Here is a 26409-nt window from a genome sequence, read left to right as displayed (position 1 = left end):
CTAGCAGATGCCTCATGAGGAGGGAAGGCTGTTGTAAGGCTAGGAAATGTGGATAATTGGCATGCTCTCTTTCATCTGCCAACGCTGCTCTGAAAACAAGCTGCCACAGACAGCAGCTTTTCCTCAGTGCAGCTGTGGTTCCCAGCACACAGGATCTGTTCTTTAGGAAATAGAAACGCATTGGTCTGAGCTGTAAAGGCTGATGGCTGAAGACCGTCCAGTTGCATATGTCATCGGAGAAGCTCTAACTAATGTATTGTTCGGTCAGCGGGGCTCTCTGGGTGGTGACTCAGCCAGCGCTTGGCTGCTGCTTTTCCTTTGCTGTGACCCAGCATCTCAGCAGCACGGTGCTGGGCCTGTGTACCTCATCTTCAGGCCCAGGAAACTCAGGGGAGTCCAAGAGTCCATGCGTGCCCTTTGACTTCTGCACTCCTTTGCTAGAATGCAGGCTTTTTGAGGACAGAGGATGGAATTTACTTCTGTGTTTCCCAAAGCAGCCTGATCTTTTTCCAGAAAAAAAGGTAGCTCAAGTTGACTCACCTAAAGTGGCCTTGTTCTGGGAAGACAGCAGCTTGGCTGAATCATTGCCTCTCCCTTTTCCCGCCCATCCTCAGGTGAGCTGATGGGGCTTGGAGCAGGTGTTCAGGCTGCCACTTTCCCAAGATGTCTCTTAAGAGAGCACACATAGGATTTCCTTCTCTCTGGTGTCTGGAGATGGCTGAGGGCCCAGCTCAAGAGGAGAGAGTTTCCCTCCCTGTGGGGACAGTGCAATATTGGTTGCAGGAGTAGAATTCAGGGACTCATCACTTCCATACCACACCCAGTGCACATACGGACATTTCATGGCTGCCCATGAGGCTGAAGGTGGAGAATGTGACTTTTACTTAATGACCCTGATGACATTCTCCTTGATGCCTGGTGGGATAGGCAGAGAGAGCACGTGGGGGTAGGTGGGGGGGCAGTGGGTGGCAGCAGAGGTCAGGAGCAAGCAGGGAGCAGTTTGAGTGGAGGCACTCATCTTCCAAATGCCCCTGCCACTACTCCGTGGGATGCGGAGAGGTCCAGAGCATGGGAAAGGAAAGGTGGGAGGGCCTGGCTGGGAATGGGGGAGCACAGGGAGCCAGAAGGAGAATCAGGTTCCAGGAAGGGCACTTTAACGGCCTCAGTCTTATGAGATCCTTTCATACTGAAAAGGATTGCTGATCTGCAGAATGGAGAATCCAACATCTGTAAACCTCTACAGAAAGAGTTCCATGGGATGTACTTTCTATAGTTAAGTTGATGGAAGAAGCAAGTTATTCTTTATTCCAGTTTATGCATATAAAATTGTAATTTTAAAAAACAGACACGCTCTCCTTCCCCCCCTCCCCCCACCACTGGCAGCGCTGTCTTAGTATTAAGCACAGCAGCCTGAAGCTGTGTCCGGGTGAACCTGGACAATCTGGCTGGCTAGGGATGCAGGGTCCCTTTAACTGCTGAGCAGCTCCTGGAACTCAGGGACCCCAGGAACTGTTCCTTGCACCTCAGAGACAGGAGAGTGCACACCTGGCTGGCCTGTGGTTGTATAAACTTAACACTCAAATTTCCAGTGAGTTTTCTGTGTGGTTCTCAGCCCCTCGGCTGGCTAAGTTCTCTGGCCAAGTGCTGGCCAGTTGGAAAGTCAAGACTTGGCTTGGATCTCACTAGGGGAGAGCCTCTGACCATCCTTCTTCAGACATGAGGGCTTTGTACTGGAAAGAGTCTGGCGTGGTCCTGTGACTGCCAGGGGAGGAGGTGGGCATTCCCCTGTTTCTTCTCATTTTTAGGGCAGTGAAGAAGTGTGTGTATATTCTATAATAAGGAGGTCACGGGTTTGGAGCTATGTTCTAGAAATATTTGGCTTTGTCTCTCTGGCAAGTCCTAGCAGAAGCAATAGAAAGAGCAGACTGGGGGCAGGGAGACCGGTTTGGATGTTTCTGTGATGCCCTGCCTGGTAGTTACCAGGAGCCAAATCAGAATGGTAGTGAGGGGACTGGAAAGGAGGGGATCGTTTAAGAGTCACTGGAGGCAGGATGTGTGGGAGGTCACAGTGGCTTCCACAAAGAGAAGTCAGCTCCGATGGAACAGTGGCAGATAATGCCATTAAAACAAACTGGGAAGTGAGTTCTCACAAACCCTATGAGACAGACTTCAAAAATAGACCTGGTTTCAAATTCTAGCTCTGTTACTACTAGCTGTGAGAGTGCCATTGGATAGGTATTACCTCATGGAGCCCGATTTGTTGTTTTTCCCTTGTAAATCTGGGGTCATGATGACTGCTTCCTACCGTTATTTATTATAAAGAATGAATTTAATGAGAAAATGTCATGAAGCATTTGCAACAGGCCAGTACACCATCAGCACTCAAATGGCAGCGACTGGGTAGAGACTGATTGGTGCAATTTATGAGCTTGGGGGTGGGGTTGGGCCGGACGGACCTGCAGAGGAGAGCAAACCATTCTGGTTGAGTTGTCAGGGAAGCCCCACGAAGGAGTCAAGGGTTGGTGCTGATGTCTCTTCAGGTCTTCAATGTTTGATTGATTGATTGTTAGGGAACATACAGTGCAATATTGATTGCAGGAGTAGAATTCAGGGACTCACCACTTCCATACCACACCCAGTGCTCATCACAACAGGTGCCCTCCTTATTGCCCATCACCCATCCGGCCCCTCCCCCGCCTCCTCCCTCTATCAACTCTCACTTGTGTTTGCCCGTCCCCACTTTTTTTCTTCTCCCCCTTCTCATATGGTTGTCTGTATCGTATCTTAAATTCCACATATGAGTGAGATCATATGGTTTTTGTCTTTCTCTGACTGACTTATTTCACTTGGCATAATATACTCTCCAGCTCCATCCATGTTGTTGCAAATGGCAAGATTTCATTCTTTTGATGGCTGAGTAATATTCCATTATATATATATATATATATATATATATATATATATATATATAATATAGGTATTATATATTGCATATAATATATAATGTTACTGTGTGTGTATATATATAAAACATATAATATTATACACACACATTTGTATGTATATATAAATCTATATACCACATCCATTCATCAGTTGATGGACATTTGGGCTCTCTCCATAGTTTGGCTATTGTTGATAAGGCTGTTATTAACATCGGGGTGCATGTACCCATTGGAATCTGTACTTTTGTGTCCTTTGAGTAAATACCTAGTAGTGGAATTGCTGGATGGTAGGGTAGTTCTATTTTTAACTTTTTGAGGAACAGGTCTTGTGTGGTTAAGAAGTCCAATTCTCTCAAGCACAGAAATAAATTGATTTATAAAACTGTCTCTTCTTTTTAGGGGAGATGCAAACAATAAGCACAAATACTGTTGATGATCTCTTTTATATTCATACAATGTTGGAATCATTTCCCTCCCTTTATTACTTTTTTAGCAGCAGCTGAGAATATTTTTTAAAGGGGGATTAAACCATAATGACATTTCTAATTTAACAAGAAAATTTCAAGAATGTTATTAAGGAACCAAAATTTTCCCAGCTTTCTGCTTCCCCATTCTTGCTAGGTTTTCGTTCTTATGCTTGTTACCTCATGGTTTCAAGGTAGTTGCCATAGCAGAAGACATCACACCTACATTCAAATCAGAAAAAAGAGAGGAAGGTGGGACAGCACTGAGTTCTCTGCTACCTATCCCTTTTATCAGGAAAGTAAAAACCTTTCTGGAAGATTCAGCAAAGTTTCATTGGCTAGAATTAGGTCACATGGTCACCACCAAGGATTAAAAGAGTCCGAGAAAGCAAAAATCTGGCAGAGGAATGGGATTGCCTAATAACGATTCCCTGACCTAGAGGTAGATTTTTAGGTAGCTGAGATCTCAGCATAAGATTTGGCAAACTGAAGAGTTCTGGTTTATCTAGTGACTTATCTTTTAACTGTATCAGTGCACATTTTCATGGATGAGTAGGTAATCTCTCCGTAGAAGAACTGAAAGACCATTTTAGTAGAAGAGATTTATTTGCCTTTTGGGTTCCCAAAACCTACTGAAGCTTTAATTCTCTTTTTTTTAAAACTTCTTCTCCACCCCCATTTTTATTTCAGTAAACAAATAGTGGATCTTTCCATGCAGATAATAACTAAAAAATACTGGTGAACTTCAAGATCGAACTTTGTTGTTTATTCTTAAATTTATCTGTGAGTTCAGTGGTAGGCTCAGTGGCACAGGAAACTGAAGCAACAGGAAGGAGGGCCAAGAAGCCGGTCCCACGTCGTCGTGCAGGAAGGGGCTTGTGCAGTGGTGATTAGCAGCTGCCCTCTTCTGCCCTCGGGCCTGATGGCCAGGCCCAGGCTCCTCTTCCTCCCCCTCACGAAGGAAAACTTTCTTGACCCTTCATGATTCATCTAAAGATTGGTTAAGTATTCAGATATACACAGTAGTTTACCTGTCCAATTCTTTCTTAAACAATGAGTTAGAAAAATTGTACATTTGATGTGATACTCAGGGACCTCCGACTCAGGCATAAAAGAAGTTATTAGAACAACTTCAAATACCTCTGCACTAATTAAGCCTGAATTAGTGAAGTTACTGACAAAATAGTTACTTCTGTAAAGAGAGGCAATTAAAAAGTATCAACTACAAGAATCTTATAGTCTTGTGGGGAGACCTGCTCTGAAGAATGGATAGAAAATTTGTGAAGAGTCAAACAAATCCTTGCCGGGTGTTTTTCCTTCACCATGTGCCTGTACACCACCTGATCCCAGAGTTCTCTGGGACTTTGGGCCCAAATACCCAATGGCCTTCTCTCCTCCTCTCCCATCTCACAAACTCCCCAGGTCCACTGTGTCTCAAACTTTAGTTTTCAGTTTTCTGTGTCTTTGGGCTCCTGTGCACACCTCCTCCCGTCTCCCCTATTAGGGACTCTAACAAGCTCTCAGTGGCTCAAGCCTGAACTTGACATCATTCTGGAATCCGATTTTCCCCTTATTCTCCACACTAAATCACCACTTTGGGTTAATTCTCTCTCCTCAGTGTTGCTCTAATCTGCCCATTTTTCTTCTCCTCCATAGTTGCCACTCTGAGGCAAATAAAGAATCAGGAACTCTCAACTCTGAATGAGCTCCTGGCATCTGTTCACCATCCATGTAATCCTAAATGCCTGAAAACATGTCAAGGTGTTAAGAAGTAATTTAAATTTTTATTGTGGTAAGAACACAACATGAGATTTACCCTCCTAAAAGATTTTTTTTTTTTAAGATTTTATTCATTTATTTGACAGAGATCACAAGTGGGCAGAGAGGCAGGCAGAGAGAGAGGGGGAAGCAGGCTCCCTGCCGAGCAAATAGCCTGATGTGGGGCTCGCTTTCAGGACTCCGACATCATGACGCGAGCCGAAGACAGAGGCTTAACCCACTGAGCCACCCAGGCGCCCCTAAAAGATGTTTTTAAAAGATTTATTTATTTGAGAGAGCAAGAGCCGGTGAGTGGGGGGAGGGGCAGAGGAAGAGTCTTCAAGCCGACTTCCTGCTGTGGGACTTGGTCTCAGACCTTAATGGAGTGATCCACCCAGGACCCCTCTTGGAAGATTTTTAAGAGCACAATACAGTACTGTTATCTACAGGCACGATGTTGTACAGCAGACCTGTAGAACTTACTCATCTTGCTTAACTGAAACTTTTCTTATTAGAAATCATCTTTATAATAAGAAGATGATCTGTTGGCCTCTTTGGATATATTATCAAATTGCTTAGCAAACTACTTTTACAAAGGCTCTCAGTCATAATTTTTGCCAAATAGAAATGAGCGACACCTGAACAGGATTTCTACATATGCTTAAAACTTCTTACTCTTCCATAAATATTCACCCCACCCCCGCATTTAGCATAGTAATATTAATATTACTATGACAATAGATGTAAGAATTGGGGGTCATGTCCTCAGAGCATGTTGCAGAAGATGGCTTTCTTTCAATAGTGAGTGAGCTGCTCCAAGTGGGCAAGGTTATTTCATTTTTTAAAAAAGATTTTATTTATTTATTTGTGAGAGAGCATATGAGCAGGATGAGAGGCAGAGGAAGAAGCAGACTCTCCCCTGAGCAGGGAACCCCACAGGAGACTCGATCCTGGGATTCTAGGATCATGACCTGAGTCAAAGGCAGATGCTCAACTGACTGAGCCACCCAGGCATCCCAAGGTTATTTTGGTTTTATGAATTCACTCATCAGTCTTACTGGACATGCATGTGCCAGGCACTGTTGGGTAGAGACCAGGGACAAAATCCCCACCTGTGAAGAGAGCACAGCCTATTAGTAGAGATAGATTTGAAAAAACAAATGGTTCATGCAGTAAAGTGCTAAAAATCAAATTAGGTGGTTTGCAGTAACTGAGGAGGGACATTCCTTGGAGCCTGGGAACATTTCCCAGGATGAGAAAGTAGATACTATGGAGTCGAGATCTAGTGCTGATTCCAAATCAAGCTCCTCTTCCATCTCAGCTAAGAATGTGGTTAATGTGGAAAGCACTGCATTTTGAAAATCTAATTATTTTAATCTGCATTTCCCTGCCTAGCAGTCAGACTGAGTGTCTTTTCACGTTTATCGACCCTTGTGTATTTGTCTTCTGTGTCTTGTCTTTTCTTGCCATTTGTGGAAAATCTCAGTGTTGAACATAGACTCTCTGAAGCAGATAGGGAACTTGCCTGATGCTCTTTGACAGATTAATTTCCTCAATCCCACACTTGTCTCTTGATGAAAATAAGGACCAGGATGTTTTCCTAAAAGCCCCCTTGCTTCCTGGCAATCTCTGCCTTCTCTCTTCTTTGATAATCAGGCTTCCTCTTGGAGATGGGTGATTGCTGAGGAAGGTCAGCAGGACGTGATAGAATCTGTACGTGCAGATACTGTTGTCATCTTTAATGATATAGGTTTTGTTTTGTTTTGTTTTTTCCTATCAAAACTAGAGGAGAAAGTCTACACAGATGGAAGAGTTATGTGTAGGCTTGCAAACATGAACACGCCTGATAAAACAGAAGTATTTGAGTGTGCGAATCATAAAAGAATGAGGTCCAGTGTCCTATGTGGTTTGAGAGAAATGGCTACAGAGAAACCATTGCGTGGATTTGAGAATGAGTTTCCTTCAAGCGATAGGCAACGCACTACCTTCAATCTTAGACATCAGTGTTTTGTTCCAGTGAACCTAAGGACTCAGCCTTCATGCTTTGCCTGACAGTGGTCAGAACAACTTGGTCATGGTCTATGTTCTAACCTTTTGGTGGCCAGAGGACAGATGCTGAGCTGTTGAGACAAAGGAGAAAGACCTAGGACTTGCAGCCAGACACCTGGGGAGGAGTCTTGGTTCTGTTAATCAGCCGTGTTTTGTTAAACAGTTCTCTTCACCCCTCTCAGTCTTAGGTTTCTCCTGGCAATAGGGAAGTTACCTAAATTCTAAGTTCAAAAGTTATCTAAGTCCTCGTTCTGTTAAAAGGATCAAATAATGTTGTGATAACAGATGTGAGTCAGTTGTGTACGCACTCTTTTCTACTCCGCTCTTTGGTCGGGGAGCCAGCAGCGTCAACATCCCTGAGGAGCACGTTAGAGATGCAAATTCCCAGAACGATTAAATCAGAAACTGACAGGGTGAGGCTCAGCAATGTTTTTATGTTCAGGTGATTCTAATGCTCATTGAAGTTTGAAAACCACTGAAATCTTCTCCTTCCTGTTGTGGTTGATACAGAATGAGATTTGGTGAGGGGGCGGGGGTGGGAAAGTGTGTGTTTTAATGACAGAAAAGCTATTTAAAGTCCCAGGAGGTGACTTTCTTCTAAAGTCAGGTTTTCCTTAAAATAGTCAATGAAATATGTTTCAAGCAGGAGAATTGTTTCCTGTTTCCTATTGAAGAAAAGCACTCAAGTTTAGCTTAATGCAGGATTTGAGATAAGCTGTCAGGATGTCTACGTTGAATGGACCAGATAACTTCTTAGCCTCTTTTCTGTTCTTTATAAATATTAATGATAAATTTATAAACTAATGGATGTTACACTAACTACTCAGCTCTGGAAGCTCTGACATGATATTTTTGCCATGCTATTATTTCTGATTAGATATATTTTAATTTTCTTTGAAGCCAGACCATTTGCCTATGTTCATAACCATAGTGATTAAATACAAGAGCTGGGAAATTAACACATTTCTGCGTATCAGTGAACATCCTCCTGCGTCCTACCTCAGGAAGTTTGTTCCTATAACTAAGAGTCTAATCATTATGGCAAGTCTTTGTCGGGCTCGTTTCTCATGCACCTTAATTGTATCTTTTGATCATGCAGTTTTTGTGAGTAATAGACATTAACGAATAGTTGTGCTAGTATGAGTGTTCTGTATTACGTATTCCTAAGCTTCTAATGTGAAATGCATCCATGCTCACTAGTGTATCTTCCAGATGGTCAGTAAGAGCTTTGATTTTTATGGTCTTTCCTTCGGGTTTGAGAAGGAAGTCATTTAACTCTTCAAAGTATAGCTGGCAGAAGGCATCCCTTAGTTCAGGAGGACCTGCTGCTTCATGACTGAAGAATTTCATTTTAGTGAATTTTTTTTTTTTTAAAGATTTATTTATTTATTTGACAGAGAGAGATTACAAGTAGGCAGAGGCAGGCAGAGAGAGAGAGAGGAGGAAGCAGGCTCCCTGCTGAGCAGAGAGCCTGATGCGGGACTCGATCCCAGGACCCTGAGATCATGACCTGAGCCGAAGGCAGCGGCTTAACCCACTGAGCCACCCAGGCACCCTCATTTTAGTGAATTTAAAGAAAAACCAATTAAGTACTATTAAAAATAGTCAAGAAAACAATTATAAATGAACTACTTGACGCTTCATCAAGTGAACAGTCTCCTTTTGGAGACCTGCAAAATGGGGTAGAAGGCAGGAAAAGAATAAAGGTAAAAGAATAAAGAAAAAAAAAATAGAAATATCTGATTGGTTGGGGCCACACCTGTTTGGGGCAAGTGACCCAGAGTTGGCTTGGGGTGTGAAGATTGGCTGATGGAATATATTGTGTTTCTGGTCAAGTGGAGCATCTACAGGGACCCAAAAGTTATCTAAGTCCTAGTTTGCTGTTAAGGCACGCCAGGAGAGGGCTGCTCTGTCTTGGGCCGAGAAAGTTATTTCAATGGTACCTAACAAATATTTGAGGAGAGAATAAGTAAAAATTGCTGATAAAGTTGAGACAATTAAGTGTAATAGTACCTACTATATGTTGAGAGTCTACCACATGTTGGGGAGCTGATTGAAGTTCTCTCTTTGATTCTTATAAAAACGCTATGGGGGCACCTGGGTAGCTCAGTTGGTTAAGCGTCTGATTCTTGGTTTTGGCTCAGGTCATGATCTCAGGGTTGTGAGACTGAGCCTTGAGTCGGGCTCTGCACTCGGCATGGAGCCTGCTTGAGCTCCTCTCTCTACCTCTGCCCCTCCCCCTGCCATGTGCAGACATGCTCTCGTGCTCTCAAAATCTTAAAAAATACCCCAGACACTATAAGGCAGGTACTATTGTTCCCATTTTATAGACCCCGAAACAGTCCTTAGAGTGTACCAAAATGGACTTACAATGTCCATTTGACATTGACCTTCCTCGTGAACAGGAGGATAATTCCAAAGGGAAGTGTGTGGCTGGTTCTAGAAACTCGTGCCTGAGAAAGTGGCATGCCTGAATTGAAGCCTTTTTATGCTTCTCTGTTTGCATTCATATTCTCAAGGAAGCTGACATGTAGGTCAAACTGCACTGGGAAATTGTTTGTCTCGAAGCATGCTGCTGCTGTGGGGACTGACAGGGAGCCATGGTTCTGCACAATGGAGAGCTCAGGTTTTGCAGAGCCCTAAGGCATCAGGCAGGGTACTAAACACACAGGCCACATTAAAATTCCTAAAAGTTCACCTTTAAAATACAAGAGGGGAGTGGGAGGCAGTGCCTGGCTGGTTCAGTAGGCAGAGTGTATGACTCTTGGTCTTGGGGTGGTAGGTTGGAACCCCACATTAGGTGTAGAAATTACTTAAAAAAATAAAATCTTGAAAAAAATTAAATAACCACCTCCTCTCTTTCCCCGAGAGCTCAGAACAGAGTCACAGATAGGTTTGCAGTCCTTCCTTTATAATTTACTCAGATAGTCTTTAGAATGTTAACAGAAACTCAGGTAAATTATTGATCGTTGGAGTGAGCCAAGAGAAACCCCAGGATACAGTCCAGGGTCTTTGAGATTAGTAGTATTCTTTTGTGAAGGAAAGAGTGGAAAAAATAAAGATTCCTTTGCACAAAAATCCTAATGGAAGAAATCTAAATTATCAAGTATGTACATATTGGGAAATAAAGTGGACACTGAGAAGTGAAAAATCATGCTGATCCTCCACATTACATGCATGTATTATGCCAAACAAATGAGATGTAGATAGCATCAAACTTTATTTTGGGCATAGATGTAATGTATTCTTCGGCACTTGCTTTCTTGTGTTGCGATTACGACCCAAATTCTTGCTTGGTTTCTGTGGGCTGATGAGTAACCACAGATTGAAATAATAGCTGTCTATCCTTTTAAATATTATGCGGATCTGGATGTGTCCAACCTCTGCTTTGATTTGGCCCTATTATCTGATGTAAAATTGCTTTTTTTTTTTTTTTAAAGATTTTATTTATTTACTTGAGAGAGAGACAGTGAGAGAGAGCATGAATGAGGAGGTCAGAGAGAGAAGCAGACTCCCCATGGAGCTGGGAGTCCGATGCGGGACTCGATCCCGGGACTCCAGGATCATGACCCGAGCCGAAGGCAGTCGTCCAACCAACTGAGCCACCCAGGCGTCCCGTAAAATTGCTTTTAAAATGCAAGGTCTATGGGGCACCTGGGTGGCTCAGTGGGTTAAAACCTCTGCCTTCGGCTCAGGTCATGATCCCAGGGTCCTGAGATCGAGCCCCGCATCGGGCTCTCTGCTCTGCGGAGAGCCTGCTTCCTCCTCTCTCTGCCTGCCTCCCTGCCTGCTTGTGATCGCTCTCTTTCTTGTCAAATAAATAAATAAAATCTTAAAAAAAAAATGCAAGATCTAGTCCTTAATGGATTCCACCCCATTAGCTTTGCAACAAGGCTACGTCTGAGCATCCTCTTGGCCTCTACCAGAAGCAGCTATCGGACTCTAGGCATCTGCTCTGGTGGTCGAAAGCTGTTGTTAGAATGTGGCCAGAACATGAGAAGAGTACGGGACCTTTGGCTTTTTCTCACCTTTGCTTCTGCTTTTATTGCATGGGGGACATGATATTCATCAGATTCTTTTCTTCCAAGTATGCGCCATAATATGTGGCAGGAATGTGACCTGTGACATACATTCCTAAAACCAAAGACCTCCGTTGCTTTCCCTGAAGCAAGTATTATCATAATTCCGTTGGACCCTTGATGTTCTTGATATTTCATGAATGAGCTTGTGTGGGGCAAGGATGGGAAGGAAAGATTGTCCAGGAGTACCGTAATCTTCCGCTGAGTCTGTCTCTCCCTCCAAATCGTCTCACCAGAATTCTCTTCAAAGATTGCTATATTCTTTATGTTGGTATGTGAGCTGCTTTCCTAATCACCAGCCAAACAGACCTTAGGGCTTTGCTTTAGAGTTAATTCTAATAGTTTACCTAAATCAGATCTGGGATTCAAGAGCATACCAAGTACACTGTATGGAACATGGATGATGTCACAAAAGAATGTCCTGCTATTTGTCTAAATCTTCTAGGTCTTCTGGTTGCAATGGGTTAATCCTTGAAATCAAGTTCACACACACACAAAGTTCACGTATAACATGCTTCTCACTCTAAAACATCATTTAGATGCTAAGCCTTTGTTAATATTTAGTATTTTATAAGGTTCAAAATGATCATAAATACCTTACTAGAAGTCATTAAACAGGACTGTAAATACATTATTCAGAACTTTTAATAAACTCTACTGTAGTTATTATATTAACCAAGTGACATCAAGGGACTTACAGAAATGGGTTCATTCAATCCGTACCATTACCTGCATTTTATCATGTTTTCCAGTCTTTTATGGTTGGTAAGTATGACAGTGTGGAGGAAAATTAACTAAGAATATGAAATGAATAAGCACATTTAGAATCCGATCTGGGACTTGGATACAAATTTTTATGACTTTTTGGCTACACAACCTTGGGCAAGTCATTTAACTGCAGGAATTCTTCCCAAGGGATCTTGTAGGAGTCTAATGAGTCACTGATGTGAACATTCCTTGTAAAACAAGCGTCTCACACCATACTATACAGAAAATTGCATTTTAGCATAGAGAAGGCACTCTGTGGTGAAGTGTGGCCTTTGATTTTTATGATCCTCACTATTGAAGAAAGAACATAATATGACCTGTGGCATAATTAACTTTTAAAAACAGGCCTTTATAGTGGAATCCCACTCTATTTGTTACTGTGTTTGAGACAGTTACAGAAATTAAACATTTTTTTCTTCGTTCCTTCAACTGGCAAAGCCTAACACAACAGTTACTAAGCCCTTAACTTAAATGAGCTCATTTCACCTTCACAACCATGCTGTGAAGGTCCGGGCTCTAGTTACACCCATTTTATAGATGAGGAAACCAGGACACAGACTAGAGAAAAATCCATAATCAGCCATGACCGTAGCCGAGAATTTTATCCATATTCACTGCCTTCAAGACTGTTCATTTTATTTCTATGTATTTTGTTATTTCCCCTCCTATTCCCATACATGAGACTCCTATAGGGACTAGTAGAGAACACGCAAGTCCTTGTCAGTACCTTCGGGGTAAGAAGTAAATGGTGGATGTAGACAGTTTACAAACCCAGGCTAATCAAACTCAGCCCGACGAGCCGCTGGTTATGCTGTGCTGATCGTGAACAGGCCACGTGTGCAGCCACATACTGAGTGGTTAAGACGAGGCTGCTCAAGTTTCCAGAGTGTGGGAGGAGGGCTGCGAGTGCCGTCGAGCGTATGCCCGGGGAGACGGCTTACCATTGTTCCTGAAATAGTTACTGCATTCAAAGGGCATGGAGAATATTTTCCAGATTTCCCAACCACAAAGTCTTCACCCCAGCTTTGGCTTCCACCATCAAAACGTGTGGTTTGGACCTGAACCGGGAATCGATAATCTTTCTAGCACCCTGTGCTTTTCCTGCCTGCTCCAGACAAGTCTGTGTTCCATTCTTTCAGGATTTACTGGGAGATGAATCACTTAAGTTGTTCAGTCTATGACTGCTTAGAGGTGGTAACTTTATGCATTCTTTATACAGGGGGTCTGCAAGACCTTAGCCTTCAACAGGAGTGGGCTCATTTGGGAAGGTGAAAACACCATTGCGGCTCCCTGGGAAGCTGTTTTGGAGGTGGGCCTTTCACTGTCTTTCATAGGGAGCTTGCTAGGGGTTGGGGTGCCCTGGGCCGGTACCCGAGGGCTTCAGAGGAAGCCCAGTGGCTGGAAACTCTGGTGGCGGCAAGTTTATTATGCACAGTGTGCCTAAACTTCCTGAAGTGTGTCTCAACAGGGACCATAGCAACATATTAACTTACTTGGGGCACAATGACCCAAAAACTTTAATTACTTGAAAAGTACCTTTGCAGGAGGTGGATTTACTCCAACTTTGAGTTTTCCTTAAACACAGGAGCAGGCTTAAAACCCTGGCTAAGGAACTAATCCCATTAATGAAGGCACTAAACAGAAAAAGGAATCTTATTTTACCAAATCAGTGGAAAAGCCCAGGATGAAAGCAATGTAGAAAGAAATAATGGTACATCTACCTCCTCCCATGTGGCTGCTTTGAGCATTTTGTACCCCATTTCTGCTGTCAGTTTCTCAGCAGATCTTTCTTTTAATACAACCCACCAACACCCAAATTCTATACAATTCAAGACAGTAATTTACTCACAAAGGAAATACACCTGCAACTTTATTAATAACCAACTTTTTTTATTAGAGCGGATACAGTTGTGAAAACTGTACATTAGACATTTTGGTTTCGAGGATTATAAATAAAGGAACTCACACGTAGGGAGTTCTTTTTCACAGCAAGGAACTTTAAATAAACAAGGTCATGTTTTATTAAGTACATTGGCAGACTTCATGTGCTGTCCAAAATGTAGAGCACAGTATAACAACCCGTTAGAAAGAGCCTTTCATGTAAAATACAGCTGTGCACATTTTAGAAAAATACCAACAATTTGAGCTTTGTTTTTAAAAAAGCTTATAAATCATACATATATTTATAAATGGAACCAACATGCTTACTTTATAAACATATCCTTTAATTATCTGTTACCCATTATTTCCAAAGCATTACACATTTTAAATAAACACTTAAGAAGATTAAATATTTTATTTTATTTTTTTAAAAAAAATCCATTTTCCCAGCATCAAGAGCTACGGGGTTAGGAAGGCGCAGTGAGAGTACGGAGACTGACAGAGGAGCTACGTTTCTTGGCTAAAAACGTACTTCCTAAATTTAAAAGTCAAAGCAAAATGTAAAAAATAAATAAATATACAAGTTGTAATTTTCATTTGCTCTCTTTCTGCTTTCTTCTTTATTCCATATTGGTCACACCCAGGATTCTCAACATATTGCACTTCTGCAAAAAACATCACTGGGTTACTACCCTGCCGGTGACAAAGCATTCAGTCCACACCTGTGCTAACACGTGAGTGGTCTCTTCTGCATTGAAAAGGTAGCAAATAAGGTAAAAAGAATCCAATTAAACCATGCAGGTAGGCTGTGAAAATATTTAGGAATAGCTAGCTCCTTCTCCACAATGTAATGTCTTAGATAGATTTAAGGTACCTTTCCTCCCCTGATTTCTTTTTAAATAATTATAAAGACCACATAGTGTCTCCAAGTAATAAGCATGCTTCTGAGTAATAAAGGATGAATTATAAAACAGCAAAAAAAATCAGATTATGTCAGAATAACAAAGGACCAACTGCAAAAGACAAGTATTTAAATAAAAATGTCTAAGCCTTTAAAATGTGAAATAAAATTACGAAAGGACTTTGAAAAACACGAAAGGCATAAAATCGAGAAGCAGAGGTTTAACAAAGCTTTATGCTCTACCTGAATGTATTCAACAAAAATTTAAGTTGGAGGAAAAAAAAAAAAGATCAGAGCAGTTATTAATAGCATCTTGCTTAACTTTCATGGGAATTAACATAGTCACTGACAAGATTTTATTTGGTTGTAAAGTACGTCAGCAATGAAACTGAATCCTTCAGACGTTGATTACTGCAATCCATGCAACATTTTGACTACACTTCTCAGAATTCTGTTGTCTTTCAGCTTTTAAAATTTAGCACCTCCTAAGTGCATAAAAGATTCATCTCAGTAAGATTTAAAAATATTTAAAATTATTTCTTAGGAAGGTATAATGCCTTCAACGCTGCTAAATTTTAAACAGCCTATTACAGGTTTAGGACGACTAAAGGGCATGAAAAAAAAATAAAAAAGATGTACTGCTATCGCAACAAACACGTCTTCTCTAGAATTAATTGTTGTTTCTTTTCCTTGAGATGCAACAAGTGTGTTTCCTCTGGCCAGGACCACACGCTGTAGAGGACTATACATCCTACTTCAATAAACGGCAAAAATGAACATAGTCGTGCACAAGCCAATGAAACGTTCTCTCCCAGAACATTCCAGGAGATGTTAAAGCAGCAGGTCGTGCCATAAGACTGGTGAGTGATGCTGCTACCTATTTCTTCGAATGAGATAGGAGTGAATGTTGGAACCATGGCCACAGCAACACAATCCTCCGACCGCATTCCTCAGGCAGTCGTTTGTTTGCCCAGCTCCCTACTAAAAACGTCAGATGGTAAAATAGTAAGGCAGCTGTTGACTTCCATCAGAAAAAAAAAAAAAAAAAATGCAGCTCCATACATTTCCAGTTTAGTCACACTCCGCTAGGACAGATGGAGTAGCCAATGCCAAGAACTTCGCCGGCTGGGGCTGGTTCAGCAGATTTTAAAAAAGAATGATTATTAAGTTTTGCTCTCCGACATGGCTGCTTGCTTCAGCTCCCAGAGGACCCCCAAAGCCACAAGCATTCCCAGGGGGACCGAACAGGTCCTCTGGTTGAATTTTCCAAGTTTCATCTCTTTCGCGATCCCATCCTAATTCCAAGCCTCCTTCCCTGAGTCTGAGTCTGACTGGGGTGTGCCATTTAAAGGGCTGACGATGCCACGGCAGAGAACAGAGAACTGCGGGCTAAAGTTGTCATGACTTCACTGAAGGGTCAAAACAGTTATATCATTAAGTAACTATGTTGAATCACATTCAGGCACAGCCAAAATTAAAGTGAAGGACAACATGCAGTTGTTAAAAAAAAATGTAAATTCAAATATGGGAAAAGAATATTATATACAGTGATTTTATATAGAAATTAAGGCTATTCTTACCTTTCCTAATTCCAATCAAGTCAGAAAGTGAACAAACAGAATGGCCAACCCGATATTCAATAGCATGACAAGGACAATCATGACTGAATTAGGGCCCTGGAAATGAAACAGAACAAACCAAGCATAATGTTTCCATGTTAATATCCACATATAAGCTAGATCATAAAATCAATTACCAAAAAAATAACTCCGTTGGAGTAAATAAAGTGGGAGCGAATGACAGCAGCTCCAAAAGGTATAAACTAAAAATAGCAATGCCGCATTTAGATGGAGCCGTCTCCTCACTTTCACTATGAAATGAATCCAGTCTTGATTATATCTAAAAAAGTGACTATCAAATAATCTAGTTCATTTACCTCAGAACATCTGACAATAGTCTGGGTGAGAGTTTGCTATAATGGGGTGAGGAAGTAATGGAAAGTGGATATGTACTTTTTGTTAGGGTATAATTTAGACGAGGAAGAATTATTTCCTCAGGAAGGCAGTTAGAAAGACTAAAATCTTTATAGGATACCGAGGCCTCTCAGGAAAAAATTTAGGACTCTTGCTTTTCCTGTTCAGAGTTTTGGACACCAACCCACCCAGGAAGTAAAAATTATAAGCAGGAAGTCGAACACTTGCAGAAATGATCTTACAGGTCTAATTCTTCACGTCTTTGCTCACAGCTACCACGTTCCAGAAATCAAATTCTATTTAACAAACTGCAGAATCTCTTTTTGATAAATATGGCTATAATAAATACCAGCTAGCCAAGGTACCCAAACTTTGTTTACTTGTTCAAACAAAACCCAACCTTATTGACCCAGCGTTTCAGAGCTGCTCATGCTTGACCATCCTTCTTCCAGAGACCTGATCTTGGTATTTACTATTCAAATAGTGTCTAATTCTTATGTAGCGTTAACTGTGTTCTAAACTGGCCTTACAAGGTGGGTGGGGTGGGTATTTCAATGGTAATTTTACAGGTGAGGCAACGGTTGTACTAGATTTGAATATGTAACGAGGCTACAATGCAACAGGGTAACAGAGTCCTCAGATGCGGAACTGGTGTGATTCTGGGGTGGAGGGAAGGAAGACTGAAGTTTCAATTGGTCCAGTGCTCGTGATGTAAGGTATGGAGCTTGGGTCTTATCCTGATAGAAGGTCTCCTCCCCAGATGGGCCACAACCTCCCTGGCAGGGGTCAGAATGCCCTGGTATTTGTCTAGCCTAACACTTGGCACATTGTCACTTCCTGTTAATCTCCATCTTTGCGCTAGACTGAGTTCCACGGTGGCAGGAGCCGTGCTCTGCTCACCGTCGTGTACCCACACATATGGGCCGCCCTGTTCATCCAGGTTTTTGTTATGAACACCTGTTATCATCTGGTACTTTTCCAGGTGTTGTGGACATGGTTGTTGACTTTATTAATTCACTGCCTTAAATGAAGAACAAAGTGATTAGTAAAATCAGAGTTGGGGGAGAAAAGTAAAAATGTGTATCCTTGAGATGGGGACGGTTAGGAAGAAGAAAAACCATAGCTTCCAAATCCCAAATAAAGGGGAGGAAAAAGCACATTTATTGCCGGTCTTTATATGCCAGGCAGTGGGCCAATAATGAGCATTTTGGGGTACATGGTTTCTTCTTCACAGGTGATTACGAGTTACAGAGCTCTGAGAGGGTAAGTGTCCTGTCCAAGGTTACTCATCCAGTTTAAACAAATTATAGAACTAAAATTAAACTTTGTCTACTTCAGAGCTGCTAGGTTTTTCCCCCTACATCCCTGTAACAGCCACAAGCCATAGTTTAAAAAAATAATAATTTCTAATCATGTTCTTGAAAATGGCATTTTCAACTCTATGATCTGATTTCGTGGTAGCAGAAAACATTAAATCTTGATATGACCAACTGTTTTTAGAATAGTTTTCTAAGTTACTAACCTATGTAACTCTTCAATCATGAGCAACTTAAAATGTCTACTGTAGGAAATACTTAGAACTCAGAAAAAATTGAAATAATCTTTCAATATCATAACACAGCACAGAAATTAAGGAAATGCTATCACAAACTTTGATTAGATTTTGCCCATGAATATGTTAAGTTTGGATTCATATTACTGTTCTGGGTCATTGGATTTAATTCATAATTCCTGAAGACAGTGATATGAAAGATGAGGAGGAGTATATGCGGTCAGAACAACACTATGTAGAGTTCAGTGTCCTATAGTGGACCAAGGAAAAGTAGAAAAACAGAGAAAGTGCCTTCAGTGACTCTAAGTTCAAAAAGTCTAAGGTGTGTCTGGACCTTTAATTCCCATGTCATGAATCCTTACAAGGTTCTACGAATTTATCTAACTTTTTGAATTCATTAGCATTTTTGGATGGAGATACATAGATATATGTCCATTTTATATATAAATATGTATATTTATATATATTTATCTCCATCCAAAAAATATAGATATATGTCCATTTTATATATAAATATATTTAGATATATTTATATTATATTTATATATAAATATGTAACATATATCTATATATCTATATATTTATCCAACTAGTACAACTCCATTTATGAAGCTCTTTTTTAAGACGACTCAGTGAAGATGAAGGTAAGGCAGCAATAAAAAGTTCAAACAGCCACCAGGTGGATAATACGTTCTGGGATGCTATGTTTAACAGGCAGATATCAAGATGTGCCTCAGTGTTCTTCAGATACCTAGGCTGGGCACAGGGTGGGAAGCTTTAAGGTGAGGTCTTATAAACATGGCCGTGGTAGCCAGTTATAGCTTAAAATAGCAAAATGGAAAAAAAAAAAAAGATCAGTTTTGCTTTTCAAGACTGACTGAGACAGGTGTAATGGAAGAAGCTGTAGCAGGACAAAGTGCAAGTCTGGACTGGGAGAACTTTCAGGCAGTTAGAAAATAAAGAAGTTCTACCTCAAGAAATGTTATGTTTTTTTTTTCTTCAAAAGACTACTTCTCATTTAAAACTGAGGAATCTTCTGAGAAGTTACTGCAGTCTATGTTAAATCTAAAACTACTCTAAAAACATGAAAAAAAAAAGCAGTATAAATAGCCAAGTTTATATGTATTTACTGTTTGTAGGGTTTTAATGTGTGTGTGTGTGTGTGTGTGTGTGTGTGTACGTGGTTCAAAACTGACACGATATGGATGCCTTAAGTTTTTCAACAATTCAAAAAAAAGTTTAGGGGGCACCTGGGTGGTTCAGTGGGTTAATCCTTTGCCTTCAGCTCAGGTCATGGTCTCAGGGTCCTGGGATCGAGCCCCGCATTGGGCTCTCTGCTCAGCAGGGAGTCTGCCTCCCCCCCACCACCCCCACCGCCTGCCTCTCTGCCTACTTGTGATCTGTCAAATTAAAAAAAAAGAAATCTTAAAAAAAAAAAAAAGTAAGTTTAGGTAAATTTCAAAATAGACTTGGAAGAGAGCAATGGCTAAGAAAAAGGTCAGGCAGTTCTCAGGAGTCAGTATTGCTAGTCAGAAGTCCCCTTGCCGGTCTGATTGATGATAAGGGGGCAATGATGTCTGTACTGGCTCCTACCCAAGTTGCTACTTTGCAAAATCCTACAAAAATGTGGGTTCCACATAGAATATGTTTCCATGGCACATCAGTCTGTGTGCAACCATGGCCCATAGAAGTCACATGTTTTCTGAGAAGGGTCAGAGAATAATAGGGGCATACTTCCTCGTCTCTTAGCACTCATATCAAGCACTTAAATTGCTAAGTGTTAGCTTGTGTCTCAGAAGATTTTCTGTACTTCTAGGAGATGGATATCCAGGGTGATCTTGAGGAGGGGTCAAAACCTACTGGAATATTTATGAACCATTTTATGCTTCAATTATTACTGTCTTGGAACAATAACGGCCTTTGCTTTTTTGAGCACTTACTATGTGCTATGTACTGTGCTAAGAGCTATGTAAGTACTACTCATTTAATCTTCAACACAACCCTATGCTATAGGTAGAGATGAGGAAAACAACTCACAGAGCAGTTAGGAAACTTGCCCAAGGTCACACGACTGAGAAGCAACACAGCTGGGATTTGAACCTAGGAAGTCTGGCACCAGAGTCCACACCCTTAGCCACCAGCGTATCCTGTGTCAGTCAATGAGCTGGTGACCAAAATTCCAGATCCCAGTGTATTCAACCACCCTAAAAAGGACGATTCTGACTCATACTAGATCTCTCAGTTGCCCACAATGAACACTGCTTCAGTCTGGTCCTTCCTCCAGTGTGTGCTTCATTGTGAATATTCCTATGCATTTTCAAGGTATTTATCAACCTCTAACTTACACAGTGTCTATCTCAAAATTGAATGCGGTACTCCTTTGTTTGAAAGATGGTTCATTAACTACCTTCATGATGATCTTATCACTTCTAAACTGTCCAGAAAACAGTCATCAGGAGAGTGAAAGGCAGCTTTGTGTTATCATCAGGAAAAGAAGGTTAACTGTTAGAATCTTCACAGGAAGGTGCCAAGGCGATCTTGACTTCTGGTTCCTGTAATGACAGAGCCTGTAGAGTGCTAGGCCTCCTTTCTCATGGGACATGGAAGGGAGCCCTAGAGACCAACTTACAGGTTACCTCTAAGAACCAGATGGTTCTGCGTATAAGTAAAAAAGGTACTTTTTCTAAATAAGGAAGCTGTGAATTTATCAAACAGTAGTAACATTTCACAGAAAGACAGTGTGTAGGACACTGCGTCATTCACTCCCTCTTACGGAGTTCCAGAAGTCAACTGAACCTTACTACTGGGACCTCAAGGTAGAAACTACATGGCCTTCCATCATTTGAATTTCACTCGTGTAAATCAGGCAAACTAATACTAATCAACTTTGTCTGTCTTAAAAACCATTGATCTCTACAGAGGATGACTCTCAGGAAGTCAATGTAGTTAATCTGATCAATTTATATTTAGATGACAAAAAAGATGAGAACCAGTGTTTGTTAGCAAAATAAATTTAAGAAATGTCAAATATAAGTTAACAAAAAATGATGAATTTCAACTGTTTAACACTGTTACTGTTTACCTGTAAACAGGTTCACCCTGCTGAACAGACGAAAGAAAAAAACTTAAATATAATACAACTGTATTAATCCACACCTTTATGCAAATGTCTTAGAAGTTACTAGTAAATATTGGGTCAGCTGTGGCTTTTTTCTTAAGCTACACTTAACGTGCAACACCCTCTGATCCAAAAACATGTGACCAGGTCAACAGATCAGTTGGTCGATTTCTTATTAATAATTACTTAGTTTTAAGAATTTTCAATTCTATAGAATTTGATAAAGTATGAATTCCATATATCATTTAACAAATCTCTACATGCTCATCAAGTAACACTTACCAGTAACATATAGCTTTCTGGTTGAATAATTAAAAACCTTAAATGCTCAAGGCCAATTGATAATAAAACTAGCATTTACCAGAAAACTAAAATTTTAGAAGCTGTTATACTTGGGAAGTTAGAAGACCAAAGTAATTTTAAACAATGGAGAAGAAATAAAATGTTCTAGGGGCAAAGCTTAAATTCAAATAAATTCAAACAAAACTGAGTAAAATTCAAACAAAATATTTAGGAGACTAACTCACAATAGCTAGAAAAGATGTTGACTGGAGTATCTTTTCCTTCACTTTTAGCTTATCTCTTTAGGTCTGAAGTGAGTCTTATCAAGCACACAGATGTAGACAGGTCTTGTTTTCCATCCATTCCTTTACAGTGTCTTTTGTGAGGCTCAAAAGCAGGGCCAAGAACCTAGCAAATGGTGATGGAATCCTCTTCCCAGCTAGAGCTCTGTCAGGGCCCATGATTCCCTTCTAGCCAGAGAGTTAGCTACCATAGATGGCGTGTTCCTCCCAAATTCATATGTTGAAAACCTAATCTCCAGTGTGATGGTATCTGGAGGGGGCTGTTTGGGAGGTGAGCCCTGGGTCATGAAGGGGGAGCTCTCCTGATGGGGTGCATGCCCTGACAGGAGACAGGAGAGAACTTGCTGTTTGTCTCAGCCACTTGAGGCTACAGCAAGAAGGTCTCTGAACCAGGAACTGGGTTCTCATCAGACATCACCAGACAAGACTTGATGTCTGGTGAGAACCCAGTTCCTGGCACCTTGATCCTGGGGATTTGCAGCCTTCAAAATTATACGAAATAAGGTTTTTTGCTTAAGCCACCCAGTTGACAGCACTGTTGTCATAGCAGCTCAAACTAAGCTACTCCAAAACTTACCAGAAGTGTGGGGAAAGCATTGCTAACGTGTGATGCAGGAACAGGCCGGCTACCTGAATGATGTCTGAGGTGAGTGGTGGAGAGAACAGGGACTTGTCTCTGCCCAGAGAGCTCTTTGCTGTCTCAGGGTACAAATGTGCTAAGCTCTATCTTATGTAGCCTATGTATCTTCCGTGGCCGACGCTTGTCAAGACTTTTGCTAGACAAGCTGTCATCAAGATGCAAGTCACCCTTACACTGCTACCTGAAGGAACCAAAAGGAAGCAAAATCACATCATGCACAACTTACTGAATTGGCTTCTTTTTCCAAAGAAGGGCATGAATCGTTGTTTGTTGGATTCTTTGGTATAACAAGTTCAGACTTCTTAGCTTTTGGCTCAGCTTTGCTTTCTTTGGCAACTGGTTTTGTCACAGATTTAGGAGGACTCCATTTGTTGGGTGATGGCTTGTGCACCAGCGCTGAGGAAGACAGGCTTGATCCTTCCTCTTCCTCCATGTCTTCTGGGGGGTGCTGGGGAGCATTCAGTTTCACGTAGTAGCCGTGGTACTGAGAATGCAGTTCCCCGTTACTGGGGTTGGGGGTGTGGTGGCGGCCAGAGTACTTGGACGTGGGCACCATGACTCCTACCTCCTTCGTGGGAGCCTTTGACATCAAAGGCTTATTGACGATGGCTGTCACATGCTCATCAGCCACACTCCGTTTGTCTTGGTTGAGTCTTGCCCCTGAGCTGGGGTTCTGCTTCTTTGTGGGTTTTGGGGAGGAGGGCTGGGGTGAGTGGCTTTGCTTGGGACTTGCTTCAGGAGACCTGGGGGGTGTCGTGCCTTTGCGATAAAAATGCGGAGACTCCTTTGGTGTAGATGGCTTTTCTGGTACTTTTTCTTCTGGATTCTCTTTAGCATCTACACCTTCCTGAAATCTCTGTTTGATATAATCTGGGCCTGGGGAAAAATTGACAACAGAAGATGATAAAATTAAGATAAGGCATAAAGGCTCCTTTGTCCTGGCTATCTATATGTGTTTTTGCTACATCAGATGAGCCATTCCTCTTTTTTCTTTTCTTTTAAAAATATTACCAAGGCTTGGATTGAGCATAAGCATACTTCATTTCAGAGGGGAAAAGATTATCTGTTGCAGAAAAAATTAATATTTACCATTATTTATACTATTTTGCTAGCCATAAAGGTTAAACGGTTCTGATTCCCTAATAATTGCAACATTCCTGCCTGCTTGCAGAACACAGGTAAAATTCATATAGATGGAGCACTAGTGATAATACCATAATTAACCTGCATATTCAAATTTTGCAGCATAAGCAAAACACAAAGTGCCCATTCAAATAACTGACTCATGTATGTTCAGTATATTAAAATATTTAAAGTATTTAATAAATTAACATTTAACAGAGCATCTACTCTGTAAGTAGGAATAGAACCTGCAGATGACATTTGTAATGCTACTTCACCCAGGGATGCTTAACCGACTGAGCCACCCAGGGCCCCATCAAAGGACCATTTAAACTTCCTGGAGTTCTTCAAGGGCTTCTGCAAGCATCAAAGTCATGACAAGGAGCATTTAGACCATTTACATCTAAACTAATTATTGACAGATACAAACTTATAAAAAGCTGGGGTAGCAATACTTATATCAGACAAAATAGACTTTAAGACAAAGACTGTAACAAGACACAAAGAAGGGCATTATATAAAGATCAAGGGATCATCAATCCAACAGGAGGATCTAAAGATCTAACTGTAAAGATCCATGCATCCAACACTGGAATATCTAAATACATAAAGCAAGTATTAACAGATTATTTATTTTCTGCCTGGATGACCTATCCATTGATGTAAGTGGGTGTTAATGTCTCTTATTATATTCTTGTCATTTTTTCCCTTTAAAAAGGAGAAGTGTCTTTGAATGCTACATTAGACCAGATGGACTTAACAGATTATATACATAACATCCCACCGAAAACCAGATTGTACATTCAAATGTGCATTGTACATTCTCTAGGCTAGATTACATGTTAGGCCACAAAACGAGTCTCAATAAATTTAAGAAGACTGAAATCCTATCATGAGTCATATCTGACCACAACCATGTGAAACTAGATATCAATTACAAGAAAGAAAACTGGAAAAAAACACAAACATGTGGAGACTGAACACCATGCTACTCAACAACCAAAAATCAGAAAGGAAATAAAGACACAATGATCCAAATCTTTTGGATGCCCCAAGAAACATCTGAAAGGGAAATTTATAGCAATACAGGTGTACCTAAAGGAACTAGAGATAAAGGGAAAAAGCTCAAAGTTGGTAGAAGGAAGGAAATCATAAAGATTAGAACAAAAACAAAGGACATACAGAATAAAAACACCATAGAAAAATTGAACAAAACTGACATTTAGCCAGACTCATTAAGAAAAATGAGGACAAAATAAAATTAGAAATAAAGGAAAACAGCCAACACCACAGAAATACAAAAGAGACTACTACAAAAATTATATGCCAACAAACTGGATAATCTAGAAGAAATGGACAAACTCCTAAAAACATAGTCTTTCAAAACTGAATCAGGAAGAAACAGAAATCTGAACATATCAATTACTAGTAATGAAACTAAATTGGTAATCAAAAACTCCCAACAATAAAAGTCCAGGACCAGATGGATTCACAGGTGAATTCTATTAAACATTTAAAGAAGAGTTAATACCTAGTCTCCTCAAATTATTCCAAAAAATAGAAGAGGAAATAAAGCTTACCAGAGACATTACAAAAAAACTATAGGCCAATAGCTCTGATGCACACAGATGCAAATATCCAACAAAATATCAGCAAACCTCGTTAAATAATACATGAAATGAATCATTTACCATGATCAACTGGGATTTTTCTGGGGATGCAAAGGATGGTTCAATGTCGGCGAAACAATCCATGTGATACACCACATTAACAAAATGAAGGGTAAAAAGTCGTATGATCATTTCAAGAGATACATAAAAAGCATTAAAATTCATCATTTAATCATAATAAAAATTCTCAACAAAGTGAGTTTAGAGGGAACATACCTCAACATAATAAAGACCACATATGACAAGCCCAGAGCTAACATCATACTTGGTGGTGAAAAAACTAAGAGCTTTTCCTCTAACATCAGAAATAAGATAAGAATGTCCATTCTTGCCACTTCTATTTAACATGGTTCTGGAAGTTCTAGCTGCAGCAATCAGACAAGAAAAAGAAATAAAGGCATAAATACTGGTAAGGAGCAAGTAAACTTAATATATATAGAAAACCCTAGGGGAACCTGGGCGGCTCAGTTGGTTAAGTGTCTGGCTCTTGGTTTTTGGCTCAGGTCATGATCTCATGGGTCATGAGATCAAGCCCTGCATTGGGCTCTGCACTCAGCAGGGAGTCTGCCTGAAGATTCTCTCCCTCTGCTTTTCCCCCTGCCCATGAGCTTTCTAAAATAAATAAAATATTTTTTAAAAAAGGAAAACCCTAAACACTCCACCAAAAAACTATTAGGATAAATGAATTTGGAAGTTGCAGTTTACAAAATTAATACACAGAAAGCTGTACACTATACACTGATAACAAAGTGGCAGAAAGAAATTAAGAAAACAATCCCATTTACAATTGCACCAAAAACACGGATGAACGAAATTGAAGATGACACAAATGGAATGACATTCCACGCTCATGGATTAGAAGAATTAATGTTAAAATATTAAAATGCCCATTCTATCCAAGGCAA

The 26409-nt window shown here is 40.6% G+C and overlaps 1 protein-coding gene across 4 annotated transcripts in view; it reads right to left on the bottom strand.

Annotated features, from left to right (window-relative positions):
• Nucleotides 1-6043: 6043 nt before the first annotated feature.
• JPH1 (junctophilin 1) overlaps nt 6044-26409 on the bottom strand; it is a 91447-nt gene continuing 71081 nt past the window's right edge. Inside the window, exons 4-6 of one of the 4 annotated variants that reach the window (XM_082719839.1) lie at nt 22939-23588; nt 16426-16521; nt 6044-6279 (exon numbers count right to left, since the gene is read on the bottom strand). In XM_082719839.1, coding sequence (XP_082575965.1) covers nt 16441-16521; nt 22939-23588 — 731 coding nt within the window. In that variant the 3' untranslated portion in view covers nt 6044-6279; nt 16426-16440. Of the gene's footprint in view, nt 6280-13932; nt 16255-16425; nt 16522-22938; nt 23589-26409 lie in introns of those variants that run through there. The other 3 variants (XM_082719836.1, XM_082719837.1, XM_082719838.1) reach the window with 3 other exon arrangements.

The sequence above is a fragment of the Mustela nivalis genome (assembly GCF_964662115.1).
Source record: "Mustela nivalis genome assembly, chromosome: 2".
Lineage (NCBI taxonomy): Eukaryota > Metazoa > Chordata > Mammalia > Carnivora > Mustelidae > Mustela > Mustela nivalis.
The sequence above is the reverse complement of the archived record's forward strand: the minus strand, read 5'-3'. Positions and strand labels throughout refer to the sequence as shown.